This window comes from Bremia lactucae, linkage group LG3 (genome assembly GCF_004359215.1).
Source record: "Bremia lactucae strain SF5 linkage group LG3, whole genome shotgun sequence".
Classification (NCBI taxonomy): domain Eukaryota; phylum Oomycota; class Peronosporomycetes; order Peronosporales; family Peronosporaceae; genus Bremia; species Bremia lactucae.
In genome coordinates this window covers 4,415,940-4,440,432 of record NC_090612.1, presented here as the reverse complement: position 1 = coordinate 4,440,432, position 24,493 = coordinate 4,415,940, and the positions used below count along the sequence as shown (strand labels likewise).

The 24,493-nt window shown below is 45.9% G+C and overlaps 4 protein-coding genes across 4 annotated transcripts; 1 reads left to right on the top strand and 3 right to left on the bottom strand.

Annotated features, from left to right (window-relative positions):
- Nucleotides 1-229: 229 nt before the first annotated feature.
- Nucleotides 230-3,973, bottom strand: CCR75_006430 (uncharacterized protein; the record flags this gene model as incomplete). The annotated part of the gene is made up of 9 exons (XM_067964500.1): nt 230-542; nt 606-918; nt 987-1,443; nt 1,504-1,576; nt 1,654-3,114; nt 3,183-3,380; nt 3,457-3,584; nt 3,647-3,847; nt 3,914-3,973. 9 exons carry the CDS (start codon nt 3,971-3,973, stop codon nt 281-283), a joined length of 3,153 nt encoding a protein of 1,050 aa, XP_067817400.1. The 3' UTR covers nt 230-280.
- An 8,997-nt stretch (nt 3,974-12,970) lies between these two features.
- CCR75_006429 (uncharacterized protein) lies at nt 12,971-13,261 on the top strand (the record flags this gene model as incomplete). The annotated part of the gene is made up of 1 exon (XM_067964499.1): nt 12,971-13,261. The coding sequence occupies one exon, from the start codon at nt 12,971-12,973 to the stop codon at nt 13,259-13,261; it is 291 nt and encodes a 96-aa protein (XP_067817506.1).
- Nucleotides 13,262-22,741: 9,480 nt separating this feature from the next.
- CCR75_006428 (uncharacterized protein) lies at nt 22,742-23,072 on the bottom strand (the record flags this gene model as incomplete). The annotated part of the gene is given in 3 exon segments (XM_067964498.1): nt 22,742-22,840; nt 22,854-22,928; nt 22,953-23,072. The coding sequence occupies 3 exon segments, from the start codon at nt 23,070-23,072 to the stop codon at nt 22,742-22,744; spliced, it is 294 nt and encodes a 97-aa protein (XP_067817507.1).
- A 194-nt stretch (nt 23,073-23,266) lies between these two features.
- Nucleotides 23,267-23,638, bottom strand: CCR75_006427 (uncharacterized protein; the record flags this gene model as incomplete). Its single annotated transcript, XM_067964497.1, has 1 exon — nt 23,267-23,638. The coding sequence occupies one exon, from the start codon at nt 23,636-23,638 to the stop codon at nt 23,267-23,269; it is 372 nt and encodes a 123-aa protein (XP_067817547.1).
- Nucleotides 23,639-24,493: the final 855 nt, after the last annotated feature.

Below are 24,493 nucleotides of genomic sequence, written 5' to 3'. Positions count from 1 at the left end.
TTGGCCGTAGGTATATTATGTGCCGATGGTTCCCCCATGGGTACATGTTGTAGACGGGACGCGAGAGAGTAGCCAATGGGCATGCCAGACACTAGCCAATGGGGTGGACGTATTAACGGTCGGGTAACAATAAAAAACAGTCGGGTAATATATCATTTCCCTTCTAATAATGTAAAAAACACCTTTTAGATACATAAAGCTCATAATTTTAAAATCGCTAAAGTGTCAGTTTTTGAAAAAGCATTTTTAACATTTTACGGAAATTAATCTTCCCTCTGATTCAAAAAGTGGTTGTTTCGACTTTACATGAGGTCACGACACTCAAGGGTTTGTGAATCACCACGTGGTCAATTAGATGAACCTTCGATCGATCTGCCGTATTAAATTTGCCGTTCAGCGATGGGTTCTCCAAGTCGATGCGCAACATATTGTCAACCTTGGTCATCAACGGCTTCCAATAGCTCGGACGCGTCCATTTAAACGACGGCAAATTCCGTTCCAGCGCTGCTCGTGGCCCATGTCCACCACTCCATCTCGGGTCCCTACGTAAAAACCAATCCCACTACGAGTTAAATCAAAGTCAAAATATGTTAAATAGCTCGTACCGGCACCACCGTCGCGGCATCTTGTCGACGCCAAAAGCAAATATTTCGAGTCGACCTTTCTTGTCAAAGTGTAACCGTAAAAAGTTCTTGTAACTTGCAATACGGAGCGACGAAAACGCTTCATTGTAGTGGCATCCCAGAAGATTGAGCGACAAGTACAGGTAAGTCCCAAATACAAAGCTCACGACAGGCGTTGCTAGCACCCAAAAGTATGGAAACACGCTGGCGTAATAAATCCACAGCTCCATGCGTCCTAAGCTCTCAAACCCCGACTTGCAAATCTTATTGCGATGCAACGCAACCAATTCAGGCACTATGAATACAAGCAAATAGCGTTGACAGCCTTTTCATCAAACCACATGACACCAAAGCTATACATACCGTCAAAAATCGTCATACAAAGCCGCATAAAGTCTCCGTAAAGCGAAGCAAGGCCAAAAAAATCGTACTTTCGAATTGCTGAAAAATCTGGTAATGTGCTGCTAAAAAAAAGGTAAAGCGTATGTTCACCCTCGCGACCAAGACCTCCTCGAACCGAAGCGACTTCAAAAAGACACTCGTAAACGAGTAAAATCGTAAAGGCCGCGACATAGTGACAGCAGGATACAAGAATTCCCATTACACATCGCTTGGACAGCGTCGTGGCGTCGGCAAACCCAATGGTTCCTAAAAGCATTACAATGGAGCAACCTAGCGACACGTACGAAGTCGTCACCATGTCATACAGCACGTGCACGAGCTCTTGACCAAATCGTGCGGCTGCCTCCCAATGCGTCGCCGCAGCATAGATAGAACCAACCGAGCAGCGAGGAAACATGGAAAACACGAGCACAAAATACTAGAGCAAGTATCAATGAGTAACCACATTGATTATCATCATTTTTTTTTTGGTACGTACGCCAACTCCACCGATAGCATCAAAGCGCCAATTGAGACGACGAAAGCCCAGGACATTTAACACGGCATACCGCCTATGTAAAACACAAATGCATTCCATAAATCAATTTTTCTGCACCGTGTGATTCGTATGAGCTACATCCTTCCGTACCGCGAGACTTCTGCCGGTGGATAGCACAACTTCTGCTCGTACGATCCGCCATTTGACGTTAACTTGGTGCTTGGTATATGCGTTGGGTGCAAGAATGCTCCGCCACCCCCTGAAATGATCAAATGCGCCGCCGGACGTTCCCGTCGAGACGACACCTCGGTTTGATGATTTGGATCGTTTGCGCCAAATTTTTCGGGTTGAGTCATATGTGGAAAATGCTTTTCAACACGATATGAAAACGAGTGACGACGTGAAAGATTTGTCTTGGATACGTTGGATTGTGGCATCTTGAAACGCATCGATGCTGGACGTTTTAATTGTTGTGTCGCTTCGACTAAGGAATGCCGCATGTAATTGTGGATATCCCCCGCAAGTCGCACTGCAACGCGACCTTTCAAAATCTTTTCAATCAAATACGACAGTTTAATGTCCACGTTGGACGTGTCTTCATAGACATTCAAGAGCCACCGGGGCTCATGCGTCACTACAATCACAGCATCATGCGGTCCCATTTGTGTCGTTACGACACGTTCAAAGAATCCAAATTGTTCCGTATCGACATCATTCTCTAATGCTAAATCCACACCAAAGAGCCACCACCCATGCGGCAGTTTTATACTAAAGTAGCTCGTTTTCTGAGGAAGGAGCCACCCACCGAGCCAATCGCGTTGACAAATGTATCGCGTAAAGGTATTGAGACCGTCAAACCAGTCGTGGTTCCCCGGAATGGCAAACACGCTCGGACCTTCATACTGTCGCAGCGACGAGCAGCCACTCGGGAGTTTCTTTTGTGTTGAAATTGCCGATGGATGGTACAATTGTGGCGGCTTCATGGCGTATTCAAAACATCGAAACAATCGCGTTTCGTACGTTTTATCGTCCGGGTGTGGATACGCCAAGTCTCCGCCAATTACAAGAGCATCCCCTCGTGGAAAGACGCGTACAATTGTTTTAGTTTTCGGCTTTCCTGTCTCGTCAACAACGTCCGTACGTTGTTGGTCAGTATCTAATACGTTACATTCGACTTCCAACTGCGGTTGTGCAAGCAAGCGTGCAATTTGGTAGCTGCTATTAAACCCGTCCCCGCAATCTGCCATAAAATCAAGCCACACGTCGTTTTTGTCTGCCAAATGATCAAAACAATATTCGTCATCGTTTGGATGCAGAGCTCGTTGCATTGTTCGCATGTCAAAACGACCGAGAAAGATCTTGAGCGAAATGAGGAGATCAAACACCGTATCGAACAAGAGCATGGAATACCAAGGAACCATTGGCAAATTCTGTTCCGGTGGCACCACTTCGTGACCATTTTCCGATCGCTCATTCAGTTCATCGTCTTCGGGTTGATTTGAAAACCATCCAAAGGATGCAATCATACGAATGCCGCTGTATCGTTCAAGAACGAGGTTGGTGATGGCAAGAAGCATGCCCATGCACCAGATTAAGACTGCCCCACCGTAGCTATTGACGATGGTTTTCAATGTCAGTATTCGCATGCAAAACGAAGTTGTGCGCGGGAGTGACAGTACCTGGCGGGAACTACCGTTTCGACGTCGTCCGACTGAAGAAACGAAAAGATCTGAGCACATGCGTGGCTATTGTATGTCGTGGGTTCCTCTGGACTTGCAGCACAGTCGTACGTTGCGTCGCAGTGCATGATAAGCGCGACACACGCAACGCTAATGGCCGCGCTATTGCGTAAAACATTCATAAAAGACCGTGCCAAGCTACCGCGACAACATTTTGAGCAACCAAAACGTATTAAAAAGTGAGATTAATACAAAAATGCATGTTGTGACGTACGACACATGGGCCACCGTCCATGAAAAGCCAAGTCGTTTCGTAATACGCGAAAGAAAGAGTGCCATGGGCACCTCTAATACGATGAGAAAGACAAAACTAGCGGAAAAGAATGGAAAGAGAAGCGAAATCTACATTCGTGTATAACACAAGCGCTATTAGATCGTTGAGTCTTGTTAAAGACGTCACTTACGGGTTGCTTGATGGTCGAGTCGAGAAGGCCCAAAGCATGCACGGGGGTATGCAGCGCTGCGGCAGATATGAGCCACGCATAGAGCACCATGGAGAAGTAAACATACGGCGTCCATGAATTCAATAGTTCTCGATTGCCAACGAATGGACTCGTAAAGAAGTAGAACGCGAGGTATACCACGAGGTAGAGTGCAAACCAGACCTGAATCGGCAGCAGCTTAATTAAACTTTCACAACGGTATGAATTTTACAGGGAATTGCAACAAACCAGCTGATCCTCGGCTTTTGTAGAGACAGGCTCCATTATTGAGCTAATAGACCACGGCATCGCTTCTCGTATTGAGAGGAACGGACACCTTTTGAGAAGATAGGACCGAGCTTATATCAGATTTTGGGATTTTAAAGTCGTTTTTTTAATTAGCCAATAAAGTGCTGGTTTGGCTCGAATTGTCAGTTACTTTTTGAATAGGATACTTTTTCATGCGATGCAGCATAGCAGCCACAAAGGTTCTTATTGACCCTAGAATACTTTAAATACTGCGGCTTCTCCCTAACTAATTGCGGTTGATAGAGAGAGTGTCAAATTACAAGTATTCGCTCCACTTGTAGCATCGGTGAAAGACCGGATCAAGAGGACTAGACGGTTTCGCTTGACAAGAGATTTCTGATTCTGTGTGCAAACATGGTCTCATAATTCTTACGATTTTTAACTAATGTTTCTTCTCGACTATGTAGTTTGGCTCGATTACTACTGCTTAACCTCATGCCAGCCGCATCGCCTCCATGCGTGTGTTCTTTATCTCGGCTTTACAGTCGCTATGCGGTATCTGACCTTCGAAGGATTTCAAAAACTTGGAGCCGTGCAGAAAAAGACAGCTTTCGTTTTAAATTAGGATCACTTATATTTCAGAACATCGCAAGGTCAAATGACGCAGCGAAAAACAGCAATGGGAATTTCTCATTGTAAAATATTGCATAATTGAGTGTAATTGCCATTGTGAATAAAAATGTAATTGTATAATTTCATATAACTTCAGTATTTTTATTGCTAAAACATAAGCAAAATTTACGACCCGATTTTCTGCTGAAATTATGCTTGCCTCAAATATTGCAAACCTTCTTTTCAAAAATAAATAGTTCTTGTCCTTCAATAATCATTGTCTAGATTCTTCATTTTAGCTTGTATTTGCGTGAGGTTTGCTTTATTCCTTGGCAGAGTAATAGGTGGGCCCACACCTCCTCATGATTATACTGCTATCGAGTGAGGTCTTTAAATAGATACACATAAATCAGCACAAATTTGTAAAATCAGCACGGCCTTGTTGTGACGGGGCACTACGACTTGTACTGCTTCAGCACAAGTCCACTTCGCACTGCTTCAGTTGCGAGTGGTGCCTTACGTCACTTTACGTACACTAGTACGTGCAGAGGAAGACTTCTCTTTAAGACAACTACCTTAAAGAGGGTTACATGAAAACAGTATTAATATAATTAAGTTTCTCTTCTTTCTATCTGTTAATGCTAACTAAATTATAAACTAAAACTAAACATGCGATTGAAATCTTATCTGTCTCTTCGCTTCACGGGGTTCTATCTTCAGTGAGCGAGCGTATCTGCTCTCTTCAGACGAATATGGCAGTGTATCATGAAGCAGTTTTCCCAAAGAAACACATTTCTTCAATCTGATGACACGCACGCCATCGTGCTGCTATCTTACGTCCACATTTTCCGTCGTATTGGAGTGTGTAAGCAACAGATTGTCATGCAGAATTTCCATAGCAACTCGTTCATTTTCTAGAGTCAATAACTATTTACGAAACCGTCCACGGGCTGTTTATGCGATCGTGGCATGGAGACAAATCATTTTACTTCTTAACGAGGGTTCTTATTCGGTCTTCGTAATCTTTGCCGTCGACGCTCAACCCAATGTGGTTGTCGAAAAGCCACTTCGCCGTCATGGATTTGGCCTTGAAAGGTACCCAGCGCTTCTGGAGCTGACGGCCGCGGAGGGCGAGAGGCGTTGTGACTTGGCCTCTGTTCGATTTAGGATTGAGCCATATAACAAGCTGCCTGAAGGCCTGTTCTTTTTTTCTGTCTAACTTGTCCGCCAATGGTGGTCTTGCTGCAATCTCCGAATAACGCTTGGTGTTGCGCGGCTCTACCAGGTAGGTGCAGACATTATGATAATCCGCGAAAACGAATGAAAAATTCCAGCCCTTAGAAAGCTGATTTAAGTCGCTACAATTTTGCGAAAACAGCTACTTCGGGAGGCAGCTGATTCCACAAGTCTAACGGGGTGTATCCTTACATGAAATTAACACTTAAAGGCTGTTAATTAATATATTATCGAAAAGGTAGATGATATTTGGAGAATATTACGTTATATAGTAAATGTTCTGAAATTTAATCTGTAAGGGGTGTATCGCTACATGAAATTAACACTTAAAGGTTGTTAATTAATATATTATCTAAAAGGCAGATAATATTTGCAGGATATTACTCTATATAGTAATAATCAGAATTCTTATCCATATATAGGTATAGACCGTTTTATCTATTTTTACCGCAGACTAATCAGCTGTAAACGTAAACAAAGAGAGTTCGCGATAAAGGCCAATGTTACCTTATGAACGTATTTGTTCGGTGAAATTTCGCCAGAACCACTCTCCCGATCCTCTAGATCTGAGAAAAGAGAATGATGCGTCCATTTTTCGAGAAATACGCCGACGACAATCTCATTCCGCTCGATGGTACCACGCTCATAGAACCCAAACACGCTCAGAACCTGCTGTCTTGGGCAGATAGTATTAAGCGCGAAGCTAAACCTGTTGGCGAGGAAGCGGCTCGACCTGACCAAGAGACTACCAGTATGTACCAGTATATACCGGTAATGACGTCATAGTGTGACATCAGTAGATGACGTCAGTAGATGACGTCAGTAGATGACGTCAAAAGCTTCTAGAAGGTTCTATGAACTATGATTGGCTTATAGGTAGCAATAGGTTTGCGAACTAAGGACCTTAATATATTTACTTTGCATTTTGCTAAACTTCGCTCACTTGACCGTTTCAATAGGTTATGAGCCCAAGACCCGCCTTCTTTGCCCCCGACGTTGACTTCGGTTTCGCCATGGAATCTGCTTCCGCCACCTCTTCTCGCATCAACAAGTTTGATGGCATGAATTTTCATACGTGGAAGTTTAAGATGCAAATGGTGCTGGAGGAGAGGGACCTGTGGGTTGTGACAAGCGGGGAGGTGAAACTCGAGCACCTGACCAGTACGCTGGATCAGACAACTTACAAGCGTAAGTCTCGAAAGGCGCTGGCGATCATCTGTCTCGCGATGGAGGATTCGCAGCTGCCTCTGGTTTGCTCGGCAAGTGGAGCGCATGATGCATGGTCACGGCTGGAGGGACACTTCGAGAAGAAGAGCTTGGCGAACAAGCTCTATCTCCGTCGACGCTTCTTTACGGCCAAAATGGATGATGGTGATGATGTGCTACAGCACATTAACAAGTTAAAGACCCTGGCGGAGCAGCTGGATGCAGTGGGAGCTCCGGTTAGTGAAGACGACTTGGTCATCACGCTCTTGGGAAGCCTCAGTGATTCGTTTGCGTTCCTGATCACGGCACTAGAGTCAAGAGCTGACTCGCTGTCATGGGAGCTGGTGACGCCTCGACTGTTGCACGAGGACATGAAACGAAAGGAACAAGGTGGCGGCATCGAGGGAGCCGCGCACGGTCAAGGTCAAGCATTTATGTCGAACGATCAAGGAAAGCGCAAGGGAGTACGACAAGCGCCTGTCAAGACGAGCAGTGCATGTCATTATTGTGGTGAGCAGGGACATTGGATTGCGAAGTGTCCAGTACGACTCCGCGAGAATGCGCAGCGACAGAGGTCGCAAACAGCAAATATCGCGCAAGTAGAAGACGACTCGGGCGATTTTCTGTTCTTGGTTGGTGGTGATGCAAGTGCTACGAAGTCGGAATGTGTGTGGTTGGTTGACTCAGGAGCAACGCAACACATGACGTACTCGAAAGAGTACATGAAGAATTACAAGACTATTTCTCCAATTGATGTGCATCTCGCTGACGACGGTGTGGTCCAAGCGGTGGGAATGGGCGACATAGTGATGTCAATGAAGACTCCGCGTGGGACTAAGAAAGGTATGCTTACTGGTGTATGGCATATTCTCAAGCTTTCGCGAAATTTGTTTTCGGTTGGCCGCTTTACAAAGGATGTTGGGCCAGTTACGTTTGAGCGCGATGGTTGCTTTGCGGAAACAAAAGATCTTCGCTGGAAGCTTGGAGCGCGTGAAGGCAAAGGATTGTTCAAGCTTTGCATGACGCCTATTCTGATGGATGAGGCAAATATAACAAGATCGATGGGATACCATGGGGACACCACGTCGTACCTCTGGCACCTTCGACTTGGTCACATTGGTCATGGCGGTCTTGATGCTATTGTGAAGAAAAGTTATGGTATTGGCATTAACATTGCATCAGTAAAGCAGTGGGAGGTGTGTGACGGATGCTCACTCGGTAAGCAAACGCGAGTGAGCTATGCCAAGTCATCACCCAATCCTGCAAAGCAAGTTTTGGACGTCATTCACAGTGATGTATGTGGTCCCATGCAGACGCCGACTTTCAGCGGGAAGCGATGACAAATCACATTTTTGCAAGGTGTACTTGATGAGTTACAAGTCGGAAGTACCTGCCAAATTTGCTGACTTTGTTGCGTTTGCTGAAACGCAAACGGGCAAGCGGGTAAAGACGATTCGCAGTGACAATGGCGGCGAGTTTACTTCGCGTGATATGGCCAAGTTTTGCAGTGATCGAGGAATCGTGCAAACATTCACGCCGCCATACACTCCTCAGTTAAATGGGGTCGCCGAACGAATGAATCGAACATTGGTAGAGTGCGCGCGCTGCATGATAAAACATGCTGGACTGTCCAAAGAATACTGGGGCGAAGCTGTCATGACAGCTACGTTTCTCCGCAAAAGGTGTCCAACACGTGCTGTCAGCCATGACAAATCGCCACACCAAGTTTGGACAGGCAAGAAACCATTACTGGCTAACCTGAAGGTGTTTGGTTGTCACGCGTATGTTATGGTGCCAAAGGAAAAGCGTGCCAAATTTGATTCTCGGTCAGTACACTGCCGATTTCTTGGATATTCGGATCATGAGAAAGCGTATCGATTCGAGGAGCTGGACAGTTGCCGCATACTGGTAAGTCGCGACGCTCAGTTCATGGAAGATGTTTTCGACAGTGGAAGACGCAACTACTTTCAGCAGGACGTAGTCATCGAAGATGAAGAGGCAACGGATGATGAATCGCCGCAGGAACAAGAAGAAGACACTGCGCAAGATGCGGATATGGAGTCCAGCAGTAAGAGACACCAACGGACACAGTCGTTGGAGAAAGCAACAGACACTCCAAGCGCCAAGCGGTCTGCGTATTACCAGAGACGTCAAGGTCTTGATGAGTTGTCAGCAGCAGCTCAAGATGCAACACATTACGAAGCTGCATACGTCATGGATTCAGTGGGAGATATGCCGACTACGTTTAAGTCGGCTATGGAATCCAGTGACGCAGTGAAATGGAAGGAAGCGTGCGATTCGGAGTATGACTCGCTCCAGAAAAATGATACATGGAACATTGTACCGTTGCCAAAGGGACGCAAGGCTATCGGCTGCAGATGGGTGTTCCGTGTCAAGGAGACTCAAGATGGCGAAATTGAGCGGTATAAGGCACGTCTAGTGGCTAAGGGGTTCTCACAGAAGTATGGAGTCGATTACGAAGAAACGTATGCGCCGGTGGCCAAGTTTATGTCGATTCGAATTGTTCTGAGTTTGGCTGCCAAGTATACGCTGAAGCTGCATCAGATGGATGTCAAGACAGCGTTCCTAAATGGTGGATTGGATGAAGATATCTACATGGCGCAGCCAGATGGATATGTCGATGCTGGTCGTCCAGATCACGTGTGCAAGCTAAAGAAGTCACTATACGGGTTGAAGCAATCACCCCGTATGTGGAATCAGACCATCGATGACTTCATGATCAAGATGGTATTCATCAAGTGTGAATCAGATCACTGCGTGTACGTTAAGCGAGATGACAGCGACATGGTCTTTGTTGTTTTGTATGTTGACGATCTGATCATCGCAAGTAGCAACGACGAGTTTCTCACGTCAACAAAGCGTGCGTTGAGCGACCGATTCGAGATGACGGATCTCGGTGAGCTTAAGTATTTTCTTGGTGTGGAAATCAAGAGCGATCATGCGGCTGGCCATGTGACGATGCGGCAAACCAAGTTTCTTAAGTCTGTCTTAACCAAGTTTGGGATGCATGACAGCAAGCCCGTGAAGACGCCTCAAGATCCTGGACTTAGACTGACCAAGAACATGTGTGAAGGCGGCTGCAATCATGAGGAAACAATGAAGAACGTACCCTACCGGAGTGCCATTGGAGGTATCATGTACTTGATGGTTGCGACTCGTCCGGACCTTGCTGTGGCAGTGGGAGCATTGAGTCAATTTGCGGCTGATCCCTGTCCAATACATTGGCAGGCTATCAAGCGTGTGTTGCGGTATCTTCAAGCAACACCGACGCATGGACTTAATTTCTCACGTGATGGTATTGCTACACTGCAAGGATACTCAGACGCAGACTGGGCTGGTGATGTGGAGACGCGACGTAGTACAAGCGGATACGCTTTCATGATGAATACCGGGTGTATTAGCTGGAGGAGCAAGAAGTAGCGAACGGTGGCGTTGTCATCGACGGAGGCAGAGTACATGGCGCTGACGGAAGCAGTACAAGAAGCAATTTGGCTCAAGACATTTCTATGCGAGCTTGGTGAGATGAAGAGCAGTGAAGCTGTCAAGGTGTATGAAGACAATCAAGGTGCGATTGCGTTGGCCAAGAATCCGGAGTTTCACAAGAGAACTAAACACATCGGCATACGCTATCACTTTGTGCGGGAAAGAGTTGAAGACGGCCAAGTGGTGCTGCAATACTGCTCGACAAAGGAAATGAAAGCAGACATGATGACCAAGCCGATTCCTGCTGTACAGTTTGAACACCTTCGACGCATGCTGGGAGTGTTAGCAACAAGTGTCGAGTCGAGTGGGAGTGTTGGCGAGGAAGCGGCTCGACCTGACCAAGAGACTACCAGTATGTACCAGTATATACCGGTAATGACGTCATAGTGTGACATCAGTAGATGACGTCAGTAGATGACGTCATAGGGTGACGTCAGTAGATGACGTCACAAGCTTCTAGAAGGTTCTATGAACTATGATTGGCTAGAAGCAATGATTGGCTTAGAGGTAGCAATAGGTTTGCGAACTAAGGACCTTAATATATTTACTTTGCATTTTGCTAAACTTCGCTCACTTGACCGTTTCAATAAAACCAACAGCTAATTCGCCACCAGCCCGAAGTCCGGTTAGGCAACGGATAACGTCTACATCTGCCACGAGAAGGAAGATGATGGCTCCTCTAACTCTGTGGACAGCGATCAGCAAAATCAAGAGAACATAAAAATGCCATCGATGCCGCCTACGAGTCAGGGAATGAAAAAATGCTTGGAATTAGCGATCTGTTCATCTGGGATAGAAGCACGCCGCCGATAGCAATAAGAAAGAAGACTAGTAAATATTTGTACCGCCTGTCTAACGATATTTGCTCATTACTTAATACGCAATTTTAATGCAAGTGTGGGTGGAGAGAATGGAGCGGAGAATAAAGTCAAGACTTTTGCAAGAGGAGTAGAGACGCGAGCGTCAGAAACAATGCGGATGAGCATGACAATGTAGCTGATGTCACAAGACAAGTCGCAAGAGATGATAAGGAAAATTCTGCAATTCTCGTCCGCATAATGGAGACGCGAGTGGATGCAAAAAATCTTTGCCTCTCATTCCTTATTCTAGCATCATCCGTGTCTTCGAATAGAACGTGGAAGTTATAGTCCTCAACCCTGATGGTATTGGTTCTCATGTGAAGTGACGAAAGAAGAGGGGAATAAGTAGCAGAAGGACCCAATTGTCCTCGATCTCCTCTACAATGTAGAGGAAAATTGGGTCCATCTGCTACTTATATCTATCTTATATCGATCTCCTCTGCAATGTAGAGGACAATTGGGTCCATCTGCTACTAATTCCCCTCTACGCGACGAAATGATCGGAGAGGAGTGCTGCGTAACGCCCAGGCCTAGGCGTTGCTGCAGTTTATGGTCGAACATGTCGTCTATGATAGTGTTCAGTTCAATGCAGTGACTTCATTTTTGTAAGAATCAACGGCGAGTCTGCTTCAAATAACGAGAACGGCTGTAAATCTTTCTCCAACTTTTGCTTCTTGCATTGGCGTGGCATGGTGGTGGAGTGCTCAAGTGTAATGAAATAGCGTTCTGAGCTGAAAATTGTTAAAAAGATGTTTTTTTACTTAAGATGGTAAGTCCTTTCTCACTTTATACATTGTTAACATAATCTATATGCTAAACTACTGAAAATGTACTATGGGAGGTTTTGATATTATGTAAATCAGCAAAATTCTCGATTGATACCAGTGTGGTAGTCGGATGTGAGTGTCTTGAGTTCTCTAGATCACTGTTAAAATTAGGGCGTCTAATCAGTAGAATTTAGAAAATTAGCTAGCTGAGTGAATTATCGAAACCAATAGAAGTTGGGGTGGTGTAAACTCCCCGAATGAAGTTAGTAGGGTTCTACCTCAGGTTAAGGGTTTTCGTATTTCCGATATTAGCTCTTCGAATGTAGTATGGCGAAAATATATTTTTTAATATGCTCAAAAATTGGAGCCGCAGGAATAAACTCATTTGTTTGGCATTTCAAGTAATGCTATCAGCTGCCATATACTTTATTAGGGGTCAAAGTCACCATGCAATTAAATAACATATTTTACTCATACCGCAATAAAGAATACTGCGTAAGATGCGTAGCATTTCGCTAACAAGTCATTATCTTTTAGCATAGGGCGCCACAAAGCGAAGCGCTCGAATCCTGCATTCCTTATCGCACGAATTTTAAGTACTTAGACGGCTTGCTACAGCAAAACATCGTTCGAGGTCTTAACCTTCAACGCTGGAACAAGTAAACATATAAAGACTTTATTGGGATGTTAGTGAGTAATCCACGAGGCAGAAAAAGCGATGCTGACTGTACTCATAAATAAATAGTTTTTTTACTTCCACGTCGGAAGTGGTACAGCTTTTATACGCGACAGCACCATAAAAGGAGCTTCAAACATGAAAAGTCTCCGTAGATAGGTTCAGGTGATATCTATGCCACCGAACATGGCGTATTATGCACGAGTTATGTCTTAATGTTAAGCTACGCAAGGGTATGTGTGAGCTTCCAGTGTACATACAAGATGAACGCACGCTCATCAATAACTCGCACGCTAGTGACGACAAGGTGGCATTTTTTATGGAAATTCTCCGTATCAGCCCGGCTTGGTCCCAATTGATCCAAATGCGGCATGCTCCTTTCAAAGTCACTGCCGATTTGACGTCGCTAAAAAGCGCATGCAAGGTTATGTCTTCTCCTGTGGGAAACGCAAACAAAAATATGGTTGTCTCGCTCAAGCGACAATGATACTTATGTCTCCACCGCATTGCCTTCGGGGCCGTAAATTACATATTGCACCGAGGACTACTTTTCAGGCTCAAAGTGTGAGCAACATTCATGTCAGATTTATAAGGAGTGTTGCGACTGAATGTTTTGTCAGCCTATCGCTTAATCTGGAGGCAGTTACGAAGCAACCTTATGTTCACTTAGAACCAAAGCACATACGGCTTTGTTTACGTGGTGACATATGACCTGTTGTAAGGCCGCGACTGTTCGTGTGAAAGAGTGCGATTTGTCCTGTGAAAGGGTGCGACAAGTGAAGTTGAAGGCATGCGACCTTGGAACAGGTGGGGCAACCCATAAGGCTACATAAGTTTTGATGGTATAGGACGATAATGAACAGACAAGGTACCCAAAGTTCATAAGCTCCAAATATATTTAGTTTCTCTTATACCTCCCAGAACTACCAGGTTATGAGCCCAAGCTCCCCGAAAGACACTCCGCCAGCTCCGCTAGGGGCTCTCAGCCCGCATGTGGTCAATAAATCAACAAGTGACAGTGCGGATGTCACTCACTGAAGCGAGATAACACGGGACCTCCGAGCACGGCGCAGATCGTTACGATAGACTTGACGGATTCACTGGAAATCTGATGCGCGACTTGATGCGGGAACGCGTGGAGCGGGCCCAGCAGTCTTCTGTGGACCCAGATACGCGAATGGGAAGTGGCTCGAGTGTATTCAGCCGATTCTTGGCTGCTGAAAGGAACCGGGCGAGAGCCGTCTCACTCAGCGCAGTATGGGCATGCAAGTGCCGATTGGGATGCTGCAGACTCAGGCGGAGAGTCACAGACAATTTTCCCGGGGGTCAGCCTACGGAGCAAGCCTACGCACAATCGAGGCAGGACTCAACAAGACGTTAGGGTCAATTTTTCTGACTGTCATTGATATGAAGCTGCTGATCCTGCGCTTAACCGGAAAGAAGGACTTGGAGCAGGCTTTAAGGACGTTGGGGTTGCAGTTTCTGGACGAGCTTGGCGCGGCCCAACGCCTTAGTATTTGTGAACGGCCTGAAGATTACAAGATGACAACTCTCAATCGATACCTGTATGTAATTGCAAGGAAGCACCTTGACAAGATGAAAGGAGTCTGGGCGTCAAAAGAAACTACGGCTGTGCACTTAATTAAAAGTTGCTCGAGGTATATGACACGTGGAGCAAGCCACGTGGTCCGTGCGAGCTCGTAAGCCAAACGATCGATCTTGGACGGAGCATTACCAGTATCTGGTCGCCGTAGCAAGTTTGGGGTGCTGTCCGGATCGACTAGTGCTCCAGTACATATGCGAAGGTACTTCACCGGAGGTGAAACAAGCCACGCAACACGATTGCCGCCGCACGGATTTTCTTAAACAAGCATGGGAGAGTACGTTCGAACAATATGTCGGCGCTCACGTTGTTTGTGGGGGTCGTCAAATTACTGGCAAAGTAATGCCGCGGCACTAACGTCGCGGCTGATGCAACTAATTTCCGCGGTGTAAAAAGTGCTGGGTGTAACGAGGCACCCTATGCTAGTACTTAACAGTACTAGACAACCTTCACTGATTACAGTGAAGGTGGCTCGGTCACTTCACGTACACGACGTGCAGAGAAAAAAAATACAGGTAGCTAAGTAGTCTTAGCTACCAAAGGTTAGCTCTTAGGCTTTTAAAATAGACGAAAAGTAAAATTAAATCAATCGTGCTCCTACTCAACGGTCATCTATCTACTACTGACTTTATTTTATACTTATAGCAAACTATGAATGGTGCCTCCTTGCGCACCGCACAATCGTGTCTTGTGACGATTGGCGGGGTTGATTTAACTAAAACCAACCAATCAATAACATTGATGTCTCATTGCATCAAAAATACCAAATTTAATAATATTGCAATGTTAAGTCAAATGATTAATAAAGATAATGGTTTGTACGTTTTGCTTATTATTTCCTTTCACAGAACATAACATTTATTATTACTCTCTTAGAAAATTATACTTATGCCCCGTTATGTGACGCCCCCCAACCAACTGTCACAATATTAACTGATTTGGAGTGACAGAGAAATACAATTATGTCTTTCCCTGTAAACTGCATTATCGGTTTTATTTTTAATTCCAATTTGTCGCATTATTAAATTTTGTTTAGAAATCAATTCGTTTGAGCATGCTACCAACGAGTCTGTGCGCGTAGCCCGTGAGGCCGCAAAGATGGCAGCTGCACGAATCAGTGCAGCTGCTGGTGATGCAAATGCTTCAGCAGACGCTAATGCATCTACTGTGGGAAATAAGTCACCACCTACTCGCAATGGAGGTGACTGGGAATATGTCATCTGCTGATAATATTGCAGGTGACGGTGACAAGTCACCTGCTACACCAATTGTAGGTGGTTGGATTAAGTCACCGTCATCGCCCGACTTGGTGGCTACTGTGAAAGTCGCCGGGTCACCCGAAGCCGAGTCCGTCAAGCCTTTGGGTATTAACGTGACAACCAAAGAGGTGATGACAAGGTTGTTCGACTTGTCCGGCCTTTCTGGTGGGGAGTCATCAGATGATGACTCTATGGGCGACGGTCACTCTGGTGACATTAGTATGCGTCACCACGAACTAAGTGATCCTGCAGGGAAGAATGCTGCTGGTGGTGCTAGTTTACATCACCAGGAAAAGATTGATTCTTGAAATCGCTCCGAGAGCCATGTTTGCGTTAACGTCAACATGAGTCAACAGGAGAGTGACCGCAATTCTTTGCGGCTCGCTCACGAAAGGAAGCCTTGGTAGCCCTCTAAGGGTAACCTAGTTGGTTGGTTCGGTATGACCAGCGATCGATAACCAAATTCCGTTGTTAGACTCATCCAGGCTTTACAAGCTTGGTGAGGATAAAACGGAATTCTTCATCGATGCATTTTGCCGGCATCGGTGGTACACTTGTAAGCGGGCAAAGGATGTCAAACCCTTATTCCAAGCTTGGACAACGTTTGTAGAGAATGCGCAAAGCATAGGCCGTGAGGCCTAGCTTGACAAACTGGATGCTTCCCATGAACGGTTTAAAAAATGGACCGTAACCGGTGCAGGCAAAAGCTGGACCGTTTGTCTAGAGAGGCAGGGATACCTTACCTCTCGTGGGGGGACTCATGTCCATACTTTTATAAGGGTGCGGGTCATGCCCCTAATGAAGATTCTTCCTTGAAAGATTCCTATTTGGAGGACGCTCATCTCTTGTGAGATGCGCCTAGAGATTAAAAGCATATAATCCTTTTACGAGCGCGGGAAGCGCTCGTTCTCTGATGGAGGCTCTGTCGAGGAGGATGGGAGTCGAAGGAGACCCGGAACGTCCAATATCAGTTGGGAAGGAGGTTCCCAACTACCATGCGAGGGTGGATACCCTCGCCAACAAACGAGATAACTCGTTCGGACCCCCTTTATCTCACGGTGGTTCGAGAGGTTCAACAAGAAAACGCTTTTCACCATCAATGGAGGTAGAGAATTGGGTTCGCCTCGTTTGACGAACCCGAATCAACGTCGTGATTTGGATAACACCCTTCAATATTTGAGGTAGAAAATTTATCACGAGCGATCCCGTCGCCGCGAGTTAGCGGTAACGGTTGATAATGTTACTCGTGACCAGTTAAGAAATTGTGCGCAAGTTGCGATTGATCAACTGGCGAACGAAAAGACACATCAGTCCTTTCAAACGAGCTGGTGACAGCTCGCGAAATCGGAAGAAGCCTCGTACTGATGGTACAGGCGGGGACGCCCAACAGACCAACGTAGGATGCATACGCATTGCCTTGGCGATGTAGTACAGGAAACGGGCCGATACACCTGGGTAGTAATTTATTACTACCTACATTCGTCACGAAATGTTTTGGTGGGTTTCCGTACGAAGTAGGATTAGGTCATTAACATTAACGAAAAGTATGGTTGCTCTTCCACTTTTTTCAGAGTCCCGTTCCTGTCGGTCCACCGCATCAGCGATGAAATCCCGAATAAAACAGACCACTGCTTGTCTATCCAACAGGAAATCACCTGTTAACTCGGTTTATTATTGTTTCAGTGCGACAGGTTCGCACTGCAGAGATATCAATCTTTTTCATTATTGAGAGTATTACTGTTCGCATAAATAATATTGTTTCCGATGCTGAGTCTTTCAGCATCTTTATCAAAGGCAGTATCAGCATTATTGTCATTACTGACACTTCAATGTTAATATAATCAACATTGAAATCCTTTGCATTGACCTTGGTGCTAACGCGTGGAGAGCAAGAGCTAGAAGGTTCGTTGCTCGAGCGAGTCCCCCCTGTATAAGAGTCACTCTCAAACAAGGTATGTATACGTGGATGGCGTAAGTCGTTCACAAAAACGTGTATGCTTTGTAGAAGCATGCACTGAGTTGTTAATGCAAAATGCCACCATCGACTTCGAGGGTACGGTTCGCGCGCTCCGTCCAACCATCTTTTTCGGGATGATCAAAAGTTGACATTATCAACCGTGCTCCAAGTGATTTGGACACAGTTTGCCACAATCGCTCGTGAATCGTGATACACTGGTGAAGCTTGGGTGTACACAGTGCTACCCCGACAGTTTTTTGTGCACAAAAGGTGATGAACCTAATGGGCGTCTACATGGACGACCTATTGGTGACTGCTTAGAGGGTCTATGACGTGAAAAAATTCTTTGGTGACATGAAGTTCTCGAGGTGAAGGACCTCGGTGAAGTGCCTTAGTTTCAGGGCTTTTATGTGACGTATGCCAAGGATGCATGGTGCCTATTGGAGAAAACTCAGTATATTCGCGAATTGCTTGTTTGGCCAAGTCTAGATCAGGCTATCCTGCTCGCAAGCCTATCGGTAAACAAGACGACGAAGACCAGGGGTGATGGTACATCAACAGGACCAATAGTAAATATGTTTCGATCATTAATTGGAAGTCTTCTTTTGGTTGTCGCGATGTACACGACCAGACACTGCATTTGCTGTACACCGGATCAGCCAGCGAGCGCATGCGTCTAGGGATCGCGATTGGTGATAGGCGAAACGAATAGTTCGATACTGTAGAACAAAATTTTGACAGAGGTTTTGGAAGCGACAATTCGCAAGACGTTGAGGCTGAAGGCTGCAGCGACAGGGATTACACCGCGGATCGTGCGAACCAATAAGTTTTAAGTAGAAGGGTTCCATGCTTTAATGGTATGGTTGTCGGATGGGTGTGTCGAAAACAGGCAAGCGTGACATTATCTATGACTATGGTCGAGTTGTAGCTGCATCACTAGTGGCGAGTGACCTGCTAGGATTGTGTGAGCAGCTGGAAGAAATTGAAGTGCGCGTGACGAAGTCGATGCTGTTGCACGTTGATAACAAGCTGCTATAAAGCAAATACAAGGCAAAGACAGCGTGGGAAGGGCAAAGCACATCGCAGTACGTCTTATGTTCATCAAGGATTACAGCAATAAACAAGTGACCAAGTTGGTTTGTTGCGATTCGCGTTTAATGCAAGCTGACCTTCTCACCAAGACGTTCGCTGCGCCGAGATTGACGGAGTTCCGCATGTAAAGACATTTTGAGAAGAGGTGTTGATTGGCCGCGAAGTGCGACTGGATATGTGAAAGGGCGCGACTAGTGAAATCGAGGGCAGGCGACCCTCGGAATAGGTGGAGCAACGCTTAGGTATATCTATATAAGTGCTCGATGGTATTTGACGATAATGGACAGACAAGGTATTCAAAGATCGTAAGCTCCAAATAAATTTAGTTTCTGAATTACCTTCCAGAACTAACATGACCAATAATATTGCATTGTGCCTTTCAACCGCGACTCGACTAGCGACAAGCTTAAGCACAAAATCTTTTTCGTCAAGATTACTATGCTCTCAACCGTGTTGTTTACCGTAGCGATGTTTGAGCTTCCGAAATGGGCGGAGACAGCTTCGTGGCCTCTTAAAACATTTTTTGTGGCATCATTTTACCAGCACCGAGATGGTCTCGCCACAAATCAATCCAGGGCTATTGTACACGCCCAAATAGGCAGGAAAGCCCCTTGCACTTATGTAGACCCTTTTCATTCTGCGAAATCGGCTATTCCAGTGTGACTATGACTTTTTGCTGGGTCCACCAGTCGCACAAGAAGGATCCCACGGACGAGGTCTCATCGCTCAAATTCACATCAGTCAATATTAGCACAGTGCTTAGAAGCTTGCGCCCTAAATAAACTTCCGAGATCACTTGTATACTCAATAACGTGGTAATATATGTTCAGTCTCTCGTCATAAAGCTGCTTAAGACCTGTCAAGTGAAAATTGCGGCTTGGTATGTTGCCATTATGCTTCAAGCAAGGCATGCAATTAAAAAGTCCCCCTCTAGTTTAGAGCAACCAACCGCTCACTTTATGACAAAAAGGGGACCTATACTGGTTCATTGTATATATTTTTGCTTACTGGATGCTTTATGCCATGCCAACTTTCCATTTTTTAGCGCAGCACACACGTAAAAGGCATTTTTTCAAAGCGAAGTGGATTCGTCATGGGCAAGCTGATGTGTGGCTGGAAATGTCACATGTAAATTAATTTATTAAATTATATGGCGCTTCAATGTTGATTATTGAGATATCCAATGTCACAGGATCTTACTTTGACAAAACAAATTCTCGAATTATGTAGATAGCATTTTGTGACTGTAGCATATCAAAAATACCTCGGTGCGAATTCTTGCACCGGTCACAACAGATTCGTTACGCATCTGTTGAATGCTGCAGCCAAGTACATTCTGTAAGCCCGTTGACAGCCTGCACCTTATGGTGCCCGCCTCTTCAATTGACGAATGAAGATCCACGTGTCTCTAAGTTATCGCTTTAAAGAGGTCATCAGTTTATGAGAAACAGGAAACACAAAATGAGAAGTGACAGTCTCCATTTTGCTCAACAGTAAGCTCCACATATTAGTCTATTTTAAATGCTGTGTAGCGGTGTTTGCAAGTCTCATATAAGTCTAACAGCCTATCGAAGTAGAGCAGATCAAGTTGGTCTATTCAACCGTTTACGGGTTGCAATATGCCTGGTACATCCTAAGAAAGCCTTTTTAGCAACGCCAAATCTTCATGTAATTCCGGTGGTTGTACGGGGCTTATCGCCTCTGGCGACGGCTTTCGGGTTGTGGTCTAGTGTGCGCAGGCATAATAGCATACGGGCACCTTGTGTTTCTCCGTTTCGTCCGCCTAATTTGCCACTTCGCGATCGCGCGGCAGTGCCGCACCCTCGTATCTCATAATTCCTGGACGCTGCCGGCGATAGTAAAGCCCTGGGTCAACCATCGAGCGGCAGCTATGATAATTAACCCTCTATCGCATTAGGTGTGCCAGCGACCCGAATGCAAAATGCTACGCAGACGTCTTGATGCGAATGTGACTTATAATATGTGCTTGGGTCGAGCGGAATCGAGTAACAGAAGATATTGAATCTGTGGTACCACGATATCGCTGTCGTCAACTGAAACGCAGCGGCTTGCCAGGCGCTGCGTCGGGCTGCGACCCGTACCTTCGTAATAATGAAAAAAGTGCACCCCGTTACCTAATACCGCTTAAGTGTTTAAGTTTTAGCCAGATGAACATGTGGTTTCGCAACGAAGTCGGGGCCGCCCGGGAACCCTATGGAGATTCGGACTCTGCGCGGGGCGCGTTTGTGCTGACCAGCCTAGAGCGATTGACAGTCCCCCGCCGTCTGCTGTTCGGCTAAATTGTCCGTTGATATCACCCAATGAATTCGATTGGTCGCCTTTTCCAAGAGGATGACGCCTGGCTGGTTGCATCCCGCTTTTAACAAAACACTTTGGGCGCAACCTGGTGCGGTATGTCACATGCGTAAATTTGCGTCAATGGAGGTGGCTTCCACAGAAGGAGACAATGACTCATTAAGCGCGCCCACCGATGGCGATCGTTGGTGCGCTTCATAATATCACCAAGCCCTGGCGGCGCAGTTCGGCTAATTCGTGTTCGACATCGCCGAATTTTTTTTGTAGGCATAATAAACGAGTTTGTCTGGACTCTAATACGGAGTATGCCGATATCAGTAACTGCACAGACCGCATTTTCTCAACTTTTAAGGGTGTCTTAAGCCGTCATCAAACACGGGTACGTCGACCACAAAGCTAATCTTGCGGCTGAGGGGTTGACCAACCGATGACCGACTGGTGAGCTCAGCCGAGCATCGCGGATGCCGGCCACCATGATTTGATTAAGAAGCAGCTATACAGGGACTCAATAACTCGAGTAGAGCTCTCGTACATGTCTGACGAGCTTCAAGTGACTGTTGCGGTCTACCAACGATCCGGGAAATACCCGCCGTTGCGGTCGGTGGTAAACATTTCAATGCCCAAGCCTGTCAGGTTGGAAAGTCGAGATCCTGGCGTTGCGTCAGCCACGGTATTGCATGTTTTATCCACTGTGTCTTCCAAGCAATCAAGGAGCCCCCTCATCAATCTCCTACATTTTCGGTTAATACCGTCCTTTATTCATATGTATATTAACAGATTATTACACACCACTGCTTTTTATCAGTTCCACAATACTTAAGCAAAGCCTGTACTTTAGGGAACCGAAAAGCTCCCCTCAGATTTTGATTAATTCCCTCACTTTGATACAACTCTTCATGGTTGGCTAGTTTTCCAGCTAAAAAAAACATTTTTTTGCGGTAAGATTAGTCAAGCTTTGGGGGAAGCTATCGGAGCTAGAATAAGCTAAATGAAAAGTGAACCAATGTTAGCTAGGTCCACAGCTCGACGATTTTACCTCTAAACCTATTCATATTGATGCTACGATATCACTAACTACAATGATGAGTCAGTCTTTATCGTTGCACATAAATCCGTTGTGTCATCTCTGCCACATGGTGCATAGAGCACCTAGCAACTCTATATCACCAACACTTTAATGGCTCATCTGTCTGGTTGTTAACCAATTGTTACGGCAGTCTTGGCCGTTGCAGTAGAGGAGTACAATTACGAAGATGTGGAAGAGAGTACCCAATCTCTAGGATATAATGTTTTTGTGTGTGTCATGACCGAGTCATGAACCATGAAATAGTATAATAAGAAAGGTCACAAACAAACGAACGCGAACGCGAACCGGGCTAAATGATGGCATATTGAGCAGTAAGTAATTGACGTCGAAAGATATTGCGTTTTTACGCGCTGCAAAGAAAATTGCAAAGCGAGTTCGATTAGGTTGCTTATTGTTTCCTACTCATACTTTTGGCTGTCGATGCGCTCGCCGTCGGAGAGTTGCCGTCGAAATAACCCTTCGCCGTCAGATGAAGCCGTCAAGTCAACCCTTTGCCGTCAGATGAGGCCGTCGAGGTCCTCTGGTACGATACGCCACACTGCTCTAAGACAACGATACGCTGGCAAATCTGTTTAACTGCAGCAGTGAGGTCGTAGTAAGTTGCAAAAGAAAATCACAACTTAGCGATCTAACATCCCACAACACTAGTGCTTCTACAGCTCGTCCATACGATGTTTCGTGGCATATCGAGCCACCAGAACCGGAACATCATGTTGGATTGAACGGGCAGGTCCCCAAGAACTTTCTATATCCTGGAGGCCACACCACCAGTAACTCCAGCTCCCCCGAGGTAGGGTTGAGTCGACGGTCGACGATTTCCCGGACTTCAATCACGAGGCCCTGCAACAAAACATGAAAATGGACCTCTGCGGTCACATCGAGGTTTCTGTCGTGATAGAACATGAGGCGCGACCCATGGACGTCGTATTCGGCCCCGTTAAGGAGGTGGTGGATCAGGAAATAAAGTGGATATGCCTTCGTCATTTGAATTGAACCAATCCAACGCACAAAAAGCTTACCCCCTTGTAGTCGCTGGTCCAACGCGACCAAAGCAAGTAATCACACTTGCATACATTGGCTTTAGAACGGACTATGGCTGCTGTACGACGGTGCTCGCGCTGGTACTAAACCACTTGGTGTAAGGTGTGAAGGATGCGACTTAATTCTTCGAGAGAATGTCAAAATGAATCCTTTCCCAGTGGAAAGGTCCGTGGCAACTTGTCGTCAGGCGGCACCACACTATCAAGAGCAGACGGCGCCGGAAACCCTTTAAACAGTTCCACTGGAGCACAATTTCCAAGTGAGGGTACTGGGCTATGATTTGAATTTGCTTGGATCACAGGAAGAAGGTATGTCCAATTGCGGGTGTTAAGCCGACTATTAAGCAGCATCATCTTCTGCTCTTGTAATACGTCACGGTTGACTCTTTCAACCGTACCATTGATCCACGGCGTGTAAACCGGAATAAAAGAGTGAGTGACTCCAAGCCTCTTAGCAAGCTCCTCCATCACTTGGCACTTGAATTGTGTACCATTGTCAGACATCCACATGGCCGGAACACCGATTCGCTTGTGCCAGTCTTATATAGCTGTCACAGCCGTTTGACCATTGGCTGAGTCAGCGGCAACGAGTTCGCTGAAGTGGGTGAAATCGTCCTTGAACACTAGGACGTCCTTAGGTATACCGTAGCTTTCTCCAAGCTAGAGATAATTCATATGCATGCACTCATTTCTCCAATCCAATAGCTCAACCATCACGCGCACGCCACGATGGTTTTGTGTGAGGTATCACTCATCACCTTGAAATTGAAAGTGACAAATGATTTGTCACTTAAAGCCCTAGTGGACTGCGGAGCGTCGAATAACTTTATTCGTCGCCAGTCACTAGGGGGTAGTAGGCTCAAATATATTGAGCGCGACATCCCTCCAACGAGGATGACGGTGCGTCTAGCGACAGGCGCATCGATAACAGTGATGAAACGCGTAGTGAAATTTCACTACACGTTAAGAAATTTACAGTATGATGATGATTTCATCGTACTGGATTTGGATGACAAATTTGATGTCATCCTGGGTTTACCTTGGCTCAGAAAATACGAGCCAAGGATCAGCTGGCAGCATCGATCCGTAAAGATGCCTGCCACTTGTTCATCAGATGGCCATCTGATGAACGTCTTGGAGCGTCCACAAGCGTGTGGATGTACTACGAGTGAGTGCGATGGCCTCACTTGTGGTACGGTCGTTAGTACAACCGCACAAGATCACAGTGTGATTACCAATCACAATGTGGAGTCAGCTGCCGGCGGCTGTGTTAATGCACAGGCAGCGCCGAAGGTCCACCACTCGAAAAGGTCGAGTGGATTGGGACATGAATGTACGCTTAGTGGGCGACATTCAAGGAGTATA